Genomic DNA, 20,036 nt, shown 5'->3' with positions numbered 1-20,036 from the left:
TCTGAGAATTTATTTGTGACCAATTAATTGTATTTATTTTACTAATTTAAATTTTGCCCTGGCTTGAAATTTCTTGAGAGAGTTTACTATTTTTCTTGATCATGTTGTTTATGCATTTCTTTAGCAGAACGTTTTGCAGTATAATTTTTCTTATGACTTATTTCTCCTCATTCTTAAGTTCCTAAAGTCATATAATCTTATTTTAGTTTTCTTATAATAAAGAAAACTAAAATAATATTTTAAATAAAAATAATGCTAAAATAATACAAAGATAATACTTTAAATTTTTTTATATCTGTGTTTTTATTCTTTTAAAAAATTATTTTCATTTTAAACTAATTTTTACGGAAATTATAACTTTATTTTGAGTAGTATGCACTGTCAGTTGCTAATTTAATTTCTTGTTGCACATTGAAAATTTGTCCATTTTGGAAATTTTTCAGAGAATTGATTTCAACTTAACAAATGTTGCCAATGTATTGGACATGCCTGGATTGGGGTAATTTTTTTCTTTATTTACAAAATTTATTTTGTTTCTTTTGCATTTAATTTTATTAAACAACAATATTTTTTATGTTATGTATTTGAATGGTTTATATTTGATACTCTTATCGCTGATTATTGATATTCTATTTATTAAATCTTGATGTGTCACTTTTGGTAAAATTTTAAAATTACAACATTGCTTGTAAGAACATGAACAGCTTATTTACTATATGATAAAAGCAAGGTTAAAATATGTATTAAATATTCCATAATACATTTGTTGGAAATTTTTGTAAAATTATATAGTCTAATTCATAAACTCAATGCTTTCTTGGCTTAATGTTTTGCAATAAATAGCTGCAACTGAATATTTTTTTAATTGGTAACCTTTTTAGTTTATCTACTGTTTGAGTAAGGATCGATTACTTCAGGTATAATTATTGGTTTGCTCTTTCTTCTGTTTTTCTGTTAAAACAGGGCTTATTTTATTTCATATGAGAAATAGTGTTTTTGTTTTTTTTCCTTTTATATTACTGAGGTTTTTGTTTGTGTCTGAACTTGTTTCTAAAAATTCTGTTCAAGCTTAAATAGTCCATTAAATGTGTCTGACTGTATTTCATGAAGTGAACATGGAAATTTAAAGCAATTACTGGAAAATCAATTATAATCACAAATGTTGAATATTTTTCTCAGCTTTCACTTCAATTATACATTAAAAACCAGTACAAATTAAAAACAAGAAAATGTAAGATTTGATACAAAAAATAAAATTAATTGAAAAAAAAGTGAAGTATTTTATGTCCTTGTACTAATGTACCTGGTCATGGATATCCTGAGCTAAAAAATGTTTTTCTTTACTAATCTGTTTCATTAATTAAGGTTAACTGAAATTCTTTCAAAATATATAGAAATGATCCTCTTATAGGGATATTTTGCGTAAAGCAGTATCTGAACAAGTTGCTGCAATGATGGTGTTGCCCAACAAGTTTCCCGTTCAATTGATACAAGATATTCCTTTGAAATCTCTTAAATTTTCGCCACCTGCAGTAAGTTTGCTGCTTTTGTAATTTTTTTTCATTATAAATTCTTTAGATATATATAATTGTGCTTTTAATTCTAATATATGATATCAATTTAATAATATTTGGTGTAATATTTATTAATAGATTATATAATAAATAAAATTTCTAGAAATTGAGATTGCTTTTGGAATTTAGTTTTGTTTCCATTTTCTTCTTAATATGTGTGATGACAGTTCAAATTTAGGAGAGTAAATATTCAGTTTATTGGATTTTATGCTAATGATGTAAATATTAATTCATTTGGATTAAGAAATGGCATGAGTTATTTCATAGTCATATAGTACATATATAGGAAAGAACATAGCAAACTCATTGTTAAGATCCAAAAGCAGAAATTTTAGACAGTTATAATTTTACAAATTTTAAGAACAGTGATTATTAGTTCAGTGAGAAATAGACTATGACACATAAAACAAAGATGTTGACCATTTTTTTTTAATAAAAAGCAAAACTTAATGATTTCTTATTATTCATAAAAATAAGTTCACATTGATTGAATATTTGTTGTCTTTCCATTCTATTGTTGAGTGATTACTTTTTAAAATACAACAATAGATCTTGTTTGCAAAATAATCATGCATTTTCAACTAAAAAGAAAGCGATGAAAAATAAATAAATAAATAAAAAATTAAACATTCGTGAATTATTTCTATGACTAGATTTTGATGTAACAATGGTAGAGTCTGAAAATATTAAAAAAAAAAAATGTTAAATTATTACTTTTGCAAAATAATAAAATGCCTAAGATCTCAAAATGCTTAAATTTTCCTAACTGAACTTTTTAGTATCAGAGTAGCATTTTCTTAAACTTGCAAGAATATAATATCCTTTTTAGGCAGAAAAAATTCTCTCAGAGACCTGAAAAGAAATATTTTCCAGTATTCTAATTAAAACTGCCAATGGCTGAATTAAGAAAAAAAGATCTCTGAATATGCAAGTTTATGTAATAAACAGAAAAATGTAACCATTAAACTATATCATTTATTGTCTCTAGATTCAGAGTTACAGATAAGATCATGAAATCAAAATTTCTCTTTCGTTTAATTACTAAGAAACTTGAAAATGATTTATTTTAGATGATATATGAACAAAAGGGAAAGAAGACGATTCTTGTTTTATAGTTAAAATTTTCCTTTTACTCTCAAATTCTTATGAAAACCAAAAAAGTGAGATTTTCAGACATAATTTCTTTACTGTTATATTTAATTGCTTGCAAATTATATTATTACCACTGACTATGAACTAATCAAATAACGATGTTTCTCTGATACTAAAGTGTTCAGTTGGTAAAATTTTAACATTTTGAGATCTTGGGCATTTTATTATTTTGCAAAATCCCTTTATCAAAATCTCTACCTCTGTACATTAATATTATATTTATTATTTATTATTTACCCTTTATCAACATTTTCATATTTTCAGACTCTATCATTGTTACATCAAAATCTAGTTGTGGAAATAATTAGCAAAGGTTTAATTCCTTTGTTATTCATGTTCCATTTTATATTTTAAAGGTTATATATTTATCATGATCAGGGACGTGGTGAGCATTTCACTTTTGGAGATGTGAACATGACTTATAAAAATGCCTTCTCTAGTGGTGAATGTCGTCGATTTTAAAAATGTGGTTAAGGTATCTAATTTACAAACTTGCTCATATTTTGAAGTATAATATTACTTTATATTAAGTGTTTTTTAGTTGAAAATGTGTGATGATATTGTGTATAAGATCTATTGTTGTGCTATATACGATTATAGAGAGAATTTGAAAGTGATTATTGAGCAATGGGAGGAAAGGGGGGAGGGGGACTATGATGTTGAACTTGTATTTATGAATAATAATAGAGCATATAAAGTTTTTCTTTTAAAAAATTTGGTCCATATCTTTATTTTATGGATTCATATAAGGCCCTTTGTTTACAATATTATAAATGTCAAGCTTCTCACAATTTCTTTTAAAGGAAAATAAAGCATAAAATGAAAGCCTTAATAACTTTTTCTTGTTTGAATATGGCTCTAAATTATCTAATGCTTTAAATTATCATTTTCAAGATTCTGAAAGATAGATTTTAAAATATCAATTTTAATAGTTGAATATAAAAACCTTTTGTTATTTAAATGTTACTTGAAATATTTACAGACTTTAAATATTTTTTAAATTAAATTTAAAAGCATATGTAATTAAACCTGTGAATATTTTTATTCTCCTGAAAAAATTTTTTGATGAGATTTTACCATTAATTTTATTGACTAATGAGCAATTATATGTGATTGCTGGAAATAGATACTTTTTTTTGGAAAAATTTCTTTCTGATCATGATGATTTTTCTCTCAATATTTTGATGTTACTTTTATGGATGCATTTTATCTTAATTCAGTTAATGTACAGAGGTAATAGATTTTGCATAAGTATCATAGTATTTATTTCCTTAAAGTGAAAAATTTTGCAAATTTTTCTTAAATAAAGTAAAATTAAAATTAGATTTAACGAATTAATGTGTAATTTAATAATTACATGGCTACTGTGTATATTAAAATGCATTGTTATTGTTGAGACAAATATTTTAAAAATTAATAGTGATCATGTTAATAAAATTATGGGCATCATGTAAAAAGAAAACTAATATAAACTTAAGAAATTTAATAAAAAAGACGTCCAGTACAAAGGTTTCAATTTCAAGTAGCAACTTTTTTTGTGGTATATTGTGATTATAAAATTTATTATGATGTGAAGATAATCCAAAATTTAAAAAATCCTGCATAATGTGGAATCTTAGGTCAAGTTTGGAGAAGCCCCTGTTGCTCAATTACTTTGTATTTCTAGTATTAAAATTCTGCGTCAGCACACATAAACGTATTTGGTAATAAATTTCTAAAAGGAAAAACGCATCTTTCTATGTTTTATTGGACCAAAAGCCTATTTACTTTTCAAGAAAATTTCAGTGATAAATTTAAGTATTGAGTAACTCATTTAAAACTCAGTTTTGATTTGTATCTTCTAGAAGTTAATTTTTTTTATCTTATTAATATATTAATAATACAAATTAAAATTTAAAATGATTTTAAAAATGCAACAATGAGAAATGAGACTATTAAAGCAGACTTCCAAACTAAAACTTTTCATTAATTAATATTAACAGCGATTTTCTATCTTCTTTTATTATCGGTCCTTATCCGAAAAAATTGCATGATTGCTCTTGATAAAAAAAAAAAAAAAAAAACCCATTAGAAAATTAATTATAACAGTGATAGTAAAATCGTAATAATCGTGAATTCTATATTAACTTTTGCAGCAATGCACAAATAAATGTAAGTGTAATGAACAAGAACTGTTTCTTTACTTGAAAAATGTTTTATTTGTAAAAATGTTCTGTAAATGAATACAGTGTGCATGACAGATTATTATTGAAGTTTGAAATCTTATTTCTTTTATTCAAATTTTTAATACTACTTCATTTTAAATTGATTTTTTAAATGGGGATATTTTTAAATTTCGTGGAAAATTAATTCAAAAGTAACTTTTTCAGAATCATTGTAAGATTTTGTTTCATAACTACTAATTCTACAGAGACAGCATTCACTTCACATACAAAACAATAAAATGCTTGTCCAAAATTCTCATTTCAAAAAAGAGAACAGAATAAGAGCAGAAAATTTTTTATGGAAGCATTGAAATAAGTGACAAGCCTAAGTTAAGTAAATATTTTAGTTTGGCAGCTTTAATGATTCAGAAGAGTCTAATACCAAATATTAAATTTCATAGGTGAGTGTAATCCGATTTAATTTAAAGAAGGTTAAAAAATTGGATTTTTTATCTAAATTTTTTATTCTGGCTAATCGTTTATAAAAGTTCTATGATGTTTCGGGGTTTGAAATGAATTTAAAAACTATCATTTTTCTTTCACTGGGAATGGTGTACAGATAGATGCATTTAAGTTATGATATATATATGTAACCAATCTAAAGTAAGAAATATTTTGAAGACGAAACTAAAACGAAACGAAATAGTTTCGGAATCGCAACTAAAAATTATTTCTTATTCAAACTAAAACCAAAAAAAGGGACAGGAAAAGCTTCATAATATTTAGAGAGCGCAAATGCAGCTATTCTTAACACAGATGAATTGAGACAAAAGTATTAAAATCAAGTTAATAGCAAAATCAAATAAACCAAATAAAAGTTAAACCAAATAAAAAAGAATCCGGCCTGAATACTTTTTCAAGGGTCACCCTCAGGCAGGGATTAAAAAAAATCGTTTTTTTCTGTGAAGGAATGCAGACAAGAAAGTCTAATAATGATTCCTCGTGACCCGAAAATCCCCTGAAATTAGGCCCAAGAGATATACCATTTTAACAGAAAGGAAAATACAAAACAACAAATTAGAAGAAAATAACCACTACTAAGTAAAAATACAATAACAAAAATAACAATAAAAACAAAAATACAATAAAATAGCACTAAAGAAAAAACGAAAAGGCAAGTACATACCATCAGCAGTCAAGGAAATGTTAAGCTATCGATTGTGATTCCCGCTGTTTAAAAACACTAACGGTAAATTAGGTAAAAAATTGTAGGCCCCCAGGTCCATCTATCTATCTATCTATATATTAAAATCAAGTTTGTTTTTTTTGTTTTTGTTTTACATTCATTTTTCCAAAACATTTGAATTGTATACAACATTTCATCTTTCTTTTAACATAAAATTTAAGGAGCCAAAAAAAAAAAAAAAACGTGGATTATTGACTGATTGAATTTAACATATTCCAACTAGGCAAATATTGTTATAAATAAAATGTTTCGAATAATTTCTAGAAATTGAAAAATACCGGAATAATTTTTAAGAATCTGAAGAAGATAAAATTAATGGGATTTTTGTTGTCTGACATTGTAGTATTAAATAAACAACAATAAATAAACATCTCATTAAAACAACTTTAAACACATCAAACTGCCTTTGAAAGCTTCCTGCAACAGCACCAGTAATCCCTGTTATGTTCTCTGCAGTCGCCTGCCTGTCCCTGAATCAACACTTTCATTATATCCGTAACTTGTATTGAGTCATTTTAGCTTTTTATTTCAGTTATGTTAAGTAACCGAAAATTCGTCTGCCTTTTCTCATTTTGGCGCATCAAACAGTGCATATCCATTTAAAAAAAATGTTTTGGATGAAAGGAAATAAGAGCGACATCACATATCATTTATTTAAAATAATATCCGGTCTGATTTTTTCAGACAGCATTTGTTTCCTCGAATTACAAATTTTTCATTCATCTGTTTTCCAATATTTTTGTGTAATCATTTGCCGAGTAATCGTACTGATTATGTGACATTTGCTGATTCAAAAGAATCGAGTTATTTTAAGCAGTAATACAGACTATTTGTTCATCAAAGTCTGTGTTTGTGCTTTCAAAAATAACGTGTTTTTAAATTTAAGTAAAGAGTAAAATTCGAATTTGATGAATCGACTAAGTGTTACGTTCATATGTAGCAGAATTTACTCTTTCTTAGTGCAGCAACTATAGTTTTACCGCTTTTGTGGAAACATCTTTTTTATTTCAATAACTAAGTTATTTCACTTATTTAATATCAGTAAATATTTTTCAAAAGTATATAATAAAGTAATAAATTTTTCTTCCCTTTTATTAAGCATTGTAGTCATATTTTTCCAAGCATTGTTGACATGCAGAATGTGATATTACGTTCTATTATTTCAAATTCTACTGACTATGATCTGTAAACTGACATGGGAAAAAATTTGGAGAGATGGGGAGGTTCCACTTCCTCACTACATCCCTGGTCATGATTATTTAAACGCTATTTATCAATCCAAGTAGAATTTCGTTTCAAATTCTTAAGCTTAAAAAGTAGCAATTTTGTAGTTTTCATGTTATTTTAATTTTATCTGTATTTTATTCTCAGGGTGTTCTTCGTTTGCATATCGCAGAAGCACGTGATTTAGTGAAAGCAGATGTTGGTGTTTTAGGCATGGGGAAATCTGATCCATATTGCATAATATCAGGTAATTTTTCGCCTTAACATTCATATAATATTTGATATTTTAAAAAAAATTCTGGGAGGATGGAGGTAATCTAGGTACTAAAGTATTATAGTCATTATTGAGTGTAATTAATATTAAACATGAAGTTGAAGTATATGAAATTAATATATAATTTTTCTTCATTTTATTCTTGAAAATATTTTTTAATTTTTTTTCTTTCTTTAAAAATGGATTTTACATGTTACTCAGAACTAAAAATGGATTTTACTTGTTATGTTAGTATGTATATAAATAATATAAAAAAGTGATCATCGATATCTATCTTCAGAAAAAGAAGGAATAATTACATTATTAAGCTCATTTCTTTGTTTGAAGCTACTCCAGCTGAAAGTATGTTTCTCGATTATCACATATATTGTTTATATTAAATATTCTTTTTTTTTTTTTTTTTTTTTTTGCCTATTTTTTGAGAGATTTATTTGAATTTCATGGTGATTATGATTATCATTTTTATTTATAGTTGATTAAAAGATTTGGTTTCTGCCAATACTACCAAATCATTATTACAAAATTTAATAAAATTTTATAGTGTCATATGATTAATCTTTTATTGCTCCTTCCTATATCTTTTACATAATTTCTGTTTAAACTAATTTTTGTAGTTCTTTTTCTTTTTAAACTTTTTTTTTATTTGTCAATATGCGTTTATAAATCTCTCTTTTTTATTTCTAGTTGGAATACAGGAATTCAGAACGCCTGTTATCAAAAATACTATTTCTCCTAAGTGGAACTTCTTTTGTGAAGTAATTAAGCTCCTTCTTTGCATATGCTGTACTAAAAAAAAATCTGGTATAGATTATATAGTATAGTTTTTGTGCTACACTCTTTACAGTGAGCTGAATGAGCATATGAGAGACAAATGTATAAAAATGTTATGAATTTATACTCTGGAAAATAGTGACATTTGTTAACCATGGCTTCCATAGCAAAATTGGTATATTAACTAAGTGTATGCTCAATCGCTGAGAAAAAGGGGGAGCCACTCAGTTTTATTCTGGCATCTTTTATCATACAATCATTAAAAAAAAAAGAAAAAAGAAAGAAATTAATGTCTTGAAGATTTTTAAATCAAAAATTTCATTAGAGGTCATCTATGTATTGAAATAAGAATGAACTTCCAATAATTTCCAATAACAGCACCCGTTTTTCTCATGAAGTTTGATAACTACGTCAGAAACTACATAACTACATCATCTACCCTGAAATTAGATTTCATTAATCTAGATTATTCATGTCGAAGATATGAGCTAAATTTTTTTTTGAGACTGTTAAAATTAAATTTTGGACTTTTATTCATATCTTTAAAAATAAGGTAGCTATTGACCGATTTTTTTTTTTGTTTTGTTTTGGGAATATAAGGTATTCTACACATTTTACACATATATTTATCATAAAAAAGTAATTTTTACCATGCAATGTAATTTTTGAAATGTTAAGTTAAAATTTTTTTATATGTGTAACATTATTAAATTAATTAAAAATTGTTTAATTAATTAAATTAATTAATTTTAAAATTAATTGATTAATTTTAAAATTATGGATGTGAATTTGAATCAGTGTGGATGTGAATCAGTGGATAAGGCTATTTTATGTAGGCATTTCTATGAGCTGAATTCTGCATTCTTTCTGTTTTATTCTACATCATTCTATTTTATTAGTAGCTGCTACTTTTAAATTTTGCCGAGAGTCTCTATCCTTATGGTGAACTAGAATTTTTACTTATCGGCTCATAGAATATTACTTGCAGAATATAAGAAATTAATGAAAAGTGGAAATTTTATTTCTTAATAACTACTTTGCTGGCCTGTAACTATTTAATTTCACTAACATACTGTCCAAGTTATTTTTATTTATAAATAATGCATTATGAACTCCATATTTTGTAATAAAAAATTGCCATTTCTGTTTGTTTAACATTTATTGATATTTGTTTAAGACGTACATGAGTTGTATGAAAGTCTCAAATTCATGAAATTAATCTGCACTAATTGTAGCTATTATAACATTGCATTTAATCATAAGCGGAATAAAATTTTGAGTCAAAAGCATTAAAATTTAATTCATTATTATTAGATTATGCATTTAGTATTAAATGTTTGTTATTGCATTTATTCATTATACTATTCCCATATTATGAAAATGAGCAATTTCAAATAATTTTATTGATTCATGAGACAATGATTTACATTTTAGATTCCCATTATTTTTTGCCAACATAAAATTACGCATTTTTTACTTTACAATTAAATGAAAGATAGAAGTGTTTTAAATAAAATTTAAATGCAATAAATTTAAATTTTCATGAATGTTGAGATAAATAAATTTCTTGGAGAGTAAGATGTTGTGAGAATTAATGTTTGAGATAAGCAAAAATATACTATCACAAAATAATATTCAATATTTCGATTGAAATTCATTTTTAAATTATTAATTTTTTTAAAGATTTTTTTACAAGAAAATCGGTAGTTAGGTTTTATTGGCACAAAAGCAAAATTTGGCTGTGCTGCTCCAAGTTACTTATAGAGAAGATGCAAAATTATAAGTGATTTTTAAAATATTTATGATTATTTTTGATTGACTACCATTAAATGAACGATCGGGATTTGTCAAATAATTCCGTTACGAACTAAGGTACTGTTCTTACGGTCTTTTGAAAAGAATTTTAAACTTGCAAATATTAAACTTGTATCTATTCTCAGAACTTTTAAGTATAATTTTGTGGTTACTGGTAAATAATATTAAGATGTGTTTTCATGATTTATAACTTTTATTTATTAATTTTATTTATTTAATATATTTAGTTGATAAATGCTATGTTTGCTCTATTCCATTTTTATTTAAATTCCTTTTATTTTGTTTGATAAAAAAGGTGTGAAAATAAAATTTTGTTATTTTGGTTATTTCTTAAAAACATTCTATAGAATAATTATTGTTATGATTCCAATATAATAATTTATCTTAGAATTATATAATAGTTATCTTATAACGATACTTTCTTTCAAATTTCTCTTCATATCTGAAGCATAAAAATATGTGATGAATTAATAGCTTATCTACTTTAAAAAAAAAAATGCTACAATTACTGAAATTAGATATAGAATAAATAAATCAACATTTTGATTGATGCTATGCGACTTTTGTTGCACTTTTATAACATATACTTAGTATTTGTATTTTTATATAATAAAATCTGCAATCAAGAAAACATTTATATAGAATATTAAACTGCCAGAAAAGCATTTTATAAGAAAGATTTACTTTGAATTAGAAAAGTGGTGAATTTCATTCACCACTTCTTTTTATATGCAAAGAGGTATAGCATTTGAAGTCTATTTATGATTAATAAGCAATTTTAATATGAATAATATATACTGATAAATATATGCATAAGTAAAATATAAAAGGAATGAAAATTGGTTAATTTTTTTCTCTTTATATGCAAGATATTAATTTTAACACTAGAATTAAAATTTCTTTCAAGCAATAAAATATCTATTTAATTTTATTCCTTCTGTTCATGCAATACAGTTTCAAATTTAGCCCTTTGGGCATAGTGATGATTAAAGCTTAGATAGAATTCAGATAAAACTTTGAATGTCTTTGAACATTTTTTTTCTTCCAGAATCAAACTTCTACCAGAAATTTTCTTTGTAATATTTTGGGATTCATCAAATAGCACTCTATTGTATCCTGTTGATTGTAATTTTACAGATACCTTTAAAGTGTCACAAAAGTCCACTTTTAGAATATATGTGAATCATATTTAGCTAAATCTTGAAAATACCTTTTAAGAGAAAATGTATAATATCTCTCATTATAATCATTGTATATTATCCAAAAATTGTACATTGGGAAATCTTTTCTGAGGATTGTAGACACAAACCTTTAGTATACATTATTACTTTTAAAAGTAGTAATTTTAGTTCCATTTAAGTGGACAAATAGCGAAGTGAAGCTGGATGGCTCCTTTTTTTCCAACGACTATTATTTTTAGTTCGATACACTGTGAATGCATGCTTTACATCAAAAATTGTAATAAAATAACTAATGTTTGTTTTTAACCTGTCGTATATACATCACTCTCCAGTTATGGAGGAAAAAAAATAATGTTTAAGGATTTGTATAATTTTTGTTTTTAAAAATTCAACATTTTTGCAGGTTGTAGTGCAAATTTAGGAGGATTTTTTCTAGTTTGCTGAATATTCATAAAATATATACTATTTCATGTCAAATGCAAAAAATAACTGCCAGATATGTTTGATATTATTACTGTTCATACTCGCATTTTGAAACCCTCGGCGCTTTTGTGCATACTCCAGGAGGATTTTATTTTGTTGAAAAAGGGGTGAGAGAAAAGATGAAAGGATATGTTTATATTTAACAATAGGGTGAAATCCGATTATTCGCGGAATCGGGAGGCGTAATAAATGCCTGTCTTTCTGGGCACCAACCCTCAGCGAAGTATCAGCATTGAAAAGTGCTAGTCTGAGTATCCTGAAACAAACAGTTTTTTTTTCTTTTTTTGTACAATAGCCAGTGTTGGCGATACTGCACCAATCGAACGACACAAATGTTTGAATATATATATATAATATTAAATCAATGAAAAACATATGCTAATTGAACATTTGCAGAAATATATAAAATGATACTCTAAATTGTGTTTTTGTAATTTTTGTGAATCTTAAATACAGTGCAAGCTATTTATCCCTTAATTATTTTAGGATTTTCAAGATTAGGAATTATTATTTGAATAAGAAATTAATATTAAGGAATTGAGTGTGAAGAACATTATTTTATTTTTAAAAGCAATTTATTATAATTAATTCTGTTTGTCAAGATTTATGTATGCTCTTCTAGAATATTTTTTGTTTAACTCTTTATTCATTAGTACATTTCAAAACTGTTTTATGTTTCTGTTAAAATCAACTTTTCCAAAGATATCATTTTTGAATAATTAGTATATAAATTATGGGCTTAATTGTTGCATGGAAGAAAAATATGTCCATCTGACAACTTTCTGATTTTAGTTTTGAGTGTAAAATGGCACGCAAAAGAATTGGCGTCTCCAAAGTTACAAAAAATTAATTTTGTTTGTTGACAAAATTTAGCAAATCATAATTTTAAAGCACAGAAAAAAATTATTTCACCACTCGTTGAATCCACTGGAATCATCCGCTCTAACTTATGATGTAAGATTAACCAGTCTTGATTATATTTAAGAATAGAATAAAATTTTTTAGTACATTAGTTTTCCTCTATTCATGTGCCTTAATTTGGTCAGACTTCTGATGTCTAGTTTTTAAAAGTATTTTTTAATATTATCTTAATAATGTTATGTTTTCATTTTCATAAGATTTGTCACTGAGAAATATAATCAGGTTGCTACAAAGAAGACTCCCAGAAATGCATTTTTTTGTATTAATTTATATTAAAATTTGACTTTTGTATGTGTTTCATTTTAGCCGATAATTGACCAGTTTGTGGGACAAAACATTGATATTGAGGTAATGGATGAAGATCAGAGCAGTAAGGACGACTTTCTTGGAAGGTGTGGATATTTAATTATTTATGTTTTTTGTCGTTTGATTTCGAACTATATTATAATATTTCCTTTTCAGTATGAATTGTTCAGGATCCAGAATACAGAGTTTTCCTATTATAATGATATATTAGGTTTGAAATTTTTTTTTTTATATTTAGAAAAATAATCTGATTTTTTCTAAATATTTATTAATGAATTTTTAAAAATCCAGTTCTAAAAAATTTACAATTTTGGTTTCCTTTGGAAACCCAAAATAAAATAACATATTGTACTCATGAATTATTGAACAGAAGAAAATGATCAATGATGTGATAGAAAAAAATAAAGCATGTATCTGAATGAAATATTAAATGTGTGCAGATTGTGCACTCAAATTGTGTCATAAATACTTTCAGGTATGAAAGTAACTACTTTGTTAAAAAAATATTATTTCAGATTGAAATTTCAAAGATACATACAAATAAATGGGTTGTTCCTGAAGTAATAATATTTATTTTTATTAATGAATGTTTACCAATTTTGAACTATTGTTTGTATCACTCATTAAAATATAATTATTTATTTGACACATGATTGTGTTTTTAATTCATTCACTTCATTCAATTTCAACAAAATTAATTTTCTTTTGTAGAGTTTCTATTGATATTTCTAAACTTGTCAAGAAAAGAGACATAAATGCAGTATGTATTATCTCAATTGTCTAAAAAATTATATTTTTCTTTTGCTGTGAGTTTATACTTTGATTTTATTTTCTATGTGTATGTGGAAGACTTTTGTCGATTTATTTTTTCCTCTACAATTTTCTTTTTTACTTTCTCTTCAGGAAGTATTTTCATTTATTTACATTTTAAAATTGATTAACAAAGCTTAATTTCATATTGCACATTCATTCGAAAGTTCTTTGTTTTCATATCTGTGACCATTAGCTTTTTGTAATAAAAAAAAGGGGCAAAAAGTATTTTTGCTATTTGAATATTGGACTTATTTTTATATCTTGCTGAAAATTGAATTAGATTTTTATTGCATTATTCTCTCTCTCAGTTATTAAATAATATAATTTTAATCTTTCACTGTTTTTACATGGCTTTAATAGCACTCTCATTGTTTTCTGATAAATTTTATTAGGAACCTTTTTTTTTTTTTTTTTTTTTTTTTTTTGGTAGCTGATTTTGCATAATCGCGTGAATATTGTTGAAAGTAGAGCTTTGTTAGAAGAAAGAAAGTTTAGTTTGCTATTGCAATATAAATGTGTGTTACAATTGTTTTCCAATTAGATGCTAACATGTAAAATAAATTGTCTTTAGTGGCTTCAGTTAGAAGATACAAAATCTGGATCTTTACATATTCAGTCTACTTGGCTGACTTTAAGTGAAAACCCTGAAGATTTATCTACTGTAAGTTAACAAACTTTGGACTTAATTTGTTCGCTGATTCTGTTTTTATATCTGTACAAAACATATTTTGAAGTAATATTAACTGAATGTTTTCTCTCCTAGCAATTGCTTGATATCCGAAGCATCAATTCAAGATCAACTTTATATTCTGCTGTACTACTAGTCTTTCTTGACAGTGCAAAGCATTTGCCGGTAGGTTGGAATTATTATTCGTTTTTAAAGCTAAATTTATATTGATTGTTTGTTGAATACTTTAAAAATACTTGTAAATCAAATTTCATTCCATTATTTTTTTTAAAAAAATTGTGATACATAGAAATGTTCATTAAATGCTGTATATTTACTAAATAAAACTGTATTGCTTTGAACTGCAGAAAGAAAAAATTCACATAAGCATAGATGTGCTGCATTTTGAGAGAAACCCATTAAGATATTTTTATATTAAAACTGTATATTACAAACAAGGGGGAAAAAGGATTTCGTGGATTGATCTTAAAATTCTTGCTAAGATTTCTAATTTCGAGTCTATTCCACTAACGATGCATTGTATATAGGGTGAGTTGACCTGATTTATCAAACAAAAGAAATTACTAGAAGAGCCCATGCAGGTCATAAAATATTATGGGAACCCTCTCTTATCTCATACTATTTGCAAGTTATGGCGGATGAAATGAATTGTTATAAATCGGAGTAAAATTTCTAATTTAAAAGGCTTTCGAAAAACCTACTCTTAAAATAAGCTCATATTTTGAAAAAGCAGAAGAAAATCTTATAAGATGATAACATATTCATCAGGATATCTGAATTTATAGGGGAGCTAAAAGCGTCGGAACATTGGCTGAATGCAAATTCGAAATGTCGCCAACATCTTTAATATTGAATATCGCAAATACCTTTCCAGCTACAATCTGTTAAAATTACCAAAAACTTTTTCATTTCATTAGCTTTCAAATGAAACTGCAATAAACCATACCTCTGTTCTAGTTCAGAAGAAATTTAATTTGATGAATAGGAACGCTATGTTAGAATTTACTATGCAAGAACACTATGCGTTTTAATTGAGTTATAAACACAATGGAAACAAGAATGGAATGGAAGTTTGGGAAATGCCTTCATATCCGAAAGAATTCATATTGGTGGATTCGAATATTTTACCATTTATTTACCATGCTTTTATTTGCAGATCGAACGTCTATTTCAAAGACCGTTGAATTCAGTGATGTATTGTAAACGAAGGATTAAATTTCTCTTGAACTAAAACACCGATATGGTTTATTGTAGGCTCATTCAAAAGCAGATGCACTAGAAATTTTTTGTCTGATTGTGCTTAGAATTGTATTTAGGGTATTCAGTTTTAAAGAATTTGGCAAAAGTTTCGTTTTGCATTTCGTCAAAGTTCCCGTACTGGTAACTCATTTTCAGATCTAGGTATCCTGATAAAAATTTTATCATTTTATGACATTTTCCCCATACTCTTTCTATATACTTGCCTATTTTATGTCTAGGAGTTTTTTAAAGAGCTTTTTAAAATAAGATTTACCACCGGTTTGAAGCCTATTCATTTTATCCACCATAACTTGAAAATGATGAAATGGGACAGGGTTGCTCCTGGTTTTTATGATCCACATGGACTCTTCTGTCACCCTCATTTCTTTGGTAGATTAAGTCAAATTTAATCTGTACAAGGAGCTGATGAATATATTTGGATTTGCAAATAGCTTCATATTATGGTAACTCAGACTTTTATTTATTATTTTGTGTCACCTGAACTAATTGAGACTTATGAACTTGTTTCCTGTAGATTTTAGACTCAAATTAAAGCAGAACAAACAAGGGGATAAGAACAGCAACAACAACAAATCCTTGCTGAGAATTCACCAAACATGTTTGTTCTTAAGATTTTTCAGTTTCATTATTTTAAAATTTATTTCTTCATTTGAGCAATTTGTAAATCACCTTGGCATTTTAAAGTAATGTGTGTATCACTGACTTTCGTTAGTGAATTTTCAAACGGAAAGCTCAATCAATTGTTTCTTTTTAGTTTAGCTGACTTTAAGGTAGGGATAGTCATAAAATTATTGACTGACTATTGAAAAGTCATTTTCGATATTTGCAAGAAAGGTTTTTCTATCTAGATCTATTAACAAAGTTTTTTAATCTACTGAGAGCCAGCATGAAAAAAAAAAAAAATGTTTGTATAACAAGGTTTAACTTATTTTAGAATTTCGTTATTAACAATTCATTATGTGCTTTTGAGTTAATTGGAATAAAACGACAAAAATTGTTACATTATCACAATTTGCTTTTATTTTTATACTAAAAAGACAGTTTGACATTTTTTAAATTCTAATTCATTCTACAATTCGTTAAACAGAGTAAAATGTTCTGTGCATAAGTATTTTTTTTTTAAAGGCATCTTCTATAACATTCATGCACATTTTTTTTTTTTTAACATATTTGAAGAATGTCAATCGAGGAGCTGAAGAACCAAGTGCACAGGTTCATTTTACTGTGACTGGTTTTAAAGAATCAAGTGCGATCCGTCCTCATACCAATGACCCAATTTGGGAAGAAACATTTAGATTCCTTCTTCACAATCCAGAAATTCAAGATCTTACTGTAGAAGTAAGTGTCGATCATTTTTATAGATTTTATTTAATTATGTTATAATTTAATAAATTTAATTTATAGCCATTCTTCTAAGAAATAGCCTTCATATCTCAAAGAGAGTTGTGGTTTAATTAAAGTTTTGATGTCTGATGAAAATTCAAGAAGGCTCCCGAATTTCACATTTGGCTTATAGAAACTATTTTGCAGTCGCTGCAATTTTTTTTTCAGTTAATTTTTTTTTATGATTTTGTGTGTATATCTGTCTATTTATATAGATTTAGATGCAGAAATAATAATAATAAAAAAAAAATGAAATGTAAAATGTATTGCTTCATTGTGACATTTTGCACAGAATCAATTATATTTTAGTTTATGTGATGAATTAGATTTTGCTGCACTTAAAAATAATTCTTTTTCTGATCTCTTCAATTCAAATATAAAAGCTAAATCTTGCAAGCTTTTTATTTTTTCTATAATTCTCATGGTCTAATTATTGTAATTTTAACTGTCTAATGCTCATCTGCTGTATACTTGCAAATGGCAGAAAATATAAATATCAAAGGTATCAAGTATGCATAAATCATACAATACATCCTCAAAGTTGTCGCGTGAATGAAATTTTCTGCTCAACTACTTAAAAGAAAATAAACTGTTTAAACTGTTATTTAATGCGAATTTCTCCTTCCTATTTGCTGTTTAGTATCATTTTGTTTGAAGCAGAAGGCAGGTTTGAAGACGTCCTTTTATTTCATTTTGAAGAAGCAGGCATGTGTACAAGCGATGAGCACACAGAACGACACAGAAAGGAATTGAGGAAAAAGCTCTTGGACATTTTATCCCTGGTCTTATATAATCAGAAAAATTGATAGGGAAAATATTTCTTCCTAGTGCTAATATATAATGAGATTTCGATAGGGATTTTCGTTACACACGTCGGCGAGGTAAGGGAAAACACAGGGAGGTTTAAAAAAAGAATGTGCCTCGTCAGCGATATTTTGCCCTTTCACGCGAAGTGTGGGAAAGTTAGGCTTTTAGCCGATTCAGCAATTTTACAAAGCTACTCTTGAATTACGTAGAGAAAGTGGAATTGGATCACGAAATAAGAGAATATTTTAGAATGAAGTTACTATGGGCTAAATTAAGATAAAATCTTGGAAATTAATTAAATTCAAATTAGAATTAAAATATCATCATGAAGACGTAATTCTTATTCTCTCTCTACTCTCATCCAGGAATATTTATTTCCAAAGTGGAAAACAACATATCCAGGGTAAAAATAGAAAGAGATAGAAATTAATTGTGAGGTTGACCCTATACCCGCATCTCAATAAGACTGAGGTATTTGAATTTATGTTGTGATGGCGCCTATCACATCATCATCATGAAGAAAAGAAAAACTAACTCTTAGTGGAGACAACGGGCCAACCCAAGTTGGTGTTTATGTGGAAGAAACATGGGAAATAAAAGTTTTTTTTTAAATTTAAATTATTATTCGTGACTTAATTTTAATTTTTGTGGAGGATAATATGTTCTTAGTTTTGATACATGGACAATATCAGTAGTCTTGTTTGCTAACGCGTTTCGTTTAGTTATTTCATAATTTACATTTGAAATTTTAGTTACTATTTCATATGGACCTGAAAATACTGGAGATAATTTTCTACAATTTGGATAATTAAATTCCTCATACATTACAATGTCACCAGGTTTGAATGGAGAATCTATAAATCTAGCATCATATCTTATTTTATTTTTATCATGATATTTTATTGTATTATCTTTAGCTAATTTTCTGGCTTCTTCTATTGGAGGATAGAATTGATTTTGAGTTAAGGGGGGGGGGGGAATAAGGTAAAGTGCCAAATAACAAATATGCAGGAGGAAATTTTGTAACTGAATGGGGTGTTAAATTATATTCATTGAGTACTTGTTCTAAAAGTCTAGTCCAAGGAATTTTAGTAGGAGAAGTATTGACTTAGCACTTTAATTTGGTTACTATTGATTGGTTAACTCTTTCACATTTCCCATTAGTTTGTGGATGATGTGAAGATGTTAACAGATGCTTGACACTGTACTTTCTGAGGAAATGTTTGAATTTAGATGAGGTAAAAGCACTATTCTTATCAGTTAATAATTTGGAAGGAACCTGAATTTGGAAAACTTGCTTTAATATATTAATATAAGTTTCAGAATTTTCATTTTTCGAAGGAAAAGCCCAAACATATCTAGTTGCAGGATCAATTACTATATGAAGAAATTTTTTAGTTGAATTGTAATAGTTAAATCCACCAACAGTATCGACGGAAAGACATTCAAAAGGTCGATCTGTGGGGGGCACAGTCTGTAAAAGGCCAAATCTTTTTTGCTTTTCCTTTTTATCTAATTGACAATTATCACAATGTTTAACAAAAAGTGCAATATCTGGAATAATATGGGGCCAATAATAATGAGGAGTAATTAAATTTATCATTTTTCAAGTGTCTGGATGCCCAAATTTTTCATGAGCCGTTTGCAAAACTTTTCTCCTAAGAGAAAATGGTACGACTATTTTAAACAAATTTTTCTTTTTAACTGCAAGTACACCATTAATATTTTTATATTTAGTATTGTCTAAATTTTGATAGTGTTTTATCTCATCTAATTCCAATAAATGCACAGAATATTGGAGATATTGAGCAGTAGGATGCCTTGATAACATATCAGCTTCAACATTAGCTGTTCCCTTTAAATATTTAACTTCATAATCAAACATGCTTAGTTTTAAAGACCAACGAAATTATCTTCCCCTTAAATTTTTTACATTTTTGAGCCGAACAAGAGCAGCATGATCAGTTTGAATTATGAATTTTTTCCCATGTAAA

General features: G+C 26.7%; 1 protein-coding gene across 1 annotated transcript in view; it reads left to right on the top strand.

Moving 5' to 3' along the window:
- The window catches only part of LOC129960144 (extended synaptotagmin-2-like), a 54,529-nt gene that overhangs the window by 19,028 nt on the left and 15,465 nt on the right, over positions 1-20,036 (top strand). Inside the window, exons 7-15 of the mRNA XM_056073322.1 lie at positions 444-499; positions 1,412-1,532; positions 7,488-7,587; positions 8,299-8,369; positions 13,092-13,177; positions 13,803-13,851; positions 14,476-14,565; positions 14,668-14,757; positions 17,029-17,190. Of these exons, the coding sequence (XP_055929297.1) occupies positions 444-499; positions 1,412-1,532; positions 7,488-7,587; positions 8,299-8,369; positions 13,092-13,177; positions 13,803-13,851; positions 14,476-14,565; positions 14,668-14,757; positions 17,029-17,190 (825 nt within the window). The remainder of the gene's footprint in view (positions 1-443; positions 500-1,411; positions 1,533-7,487; positions 7,588-8,298; positions 8,370-13,091; positions 13,178-13,802; positions 13,852-14,475; positions 14,566-14,667; positions 14,758-17,028; positions 17,191-20,036) is intronic.

Source organism: Argiope bruennichi, chromosome X2 (assembly GCF_947563725.1).
Source record: "Argiope bruennichi chromosome X2, qqArgBrue1.1, whole genome shotgun sequence".
Lineage (NCBI taxonomy): Eukaryota > Metazoa > Arthropoda > Arachnida > Araneae > Araneidae > Argiope > Argiope bruennichi.
The sequence above is the reverse complement of the archived record's forward strand: the minus strand, read 5'-3'. Positions and strand labels throughout refer to the sequence as shown.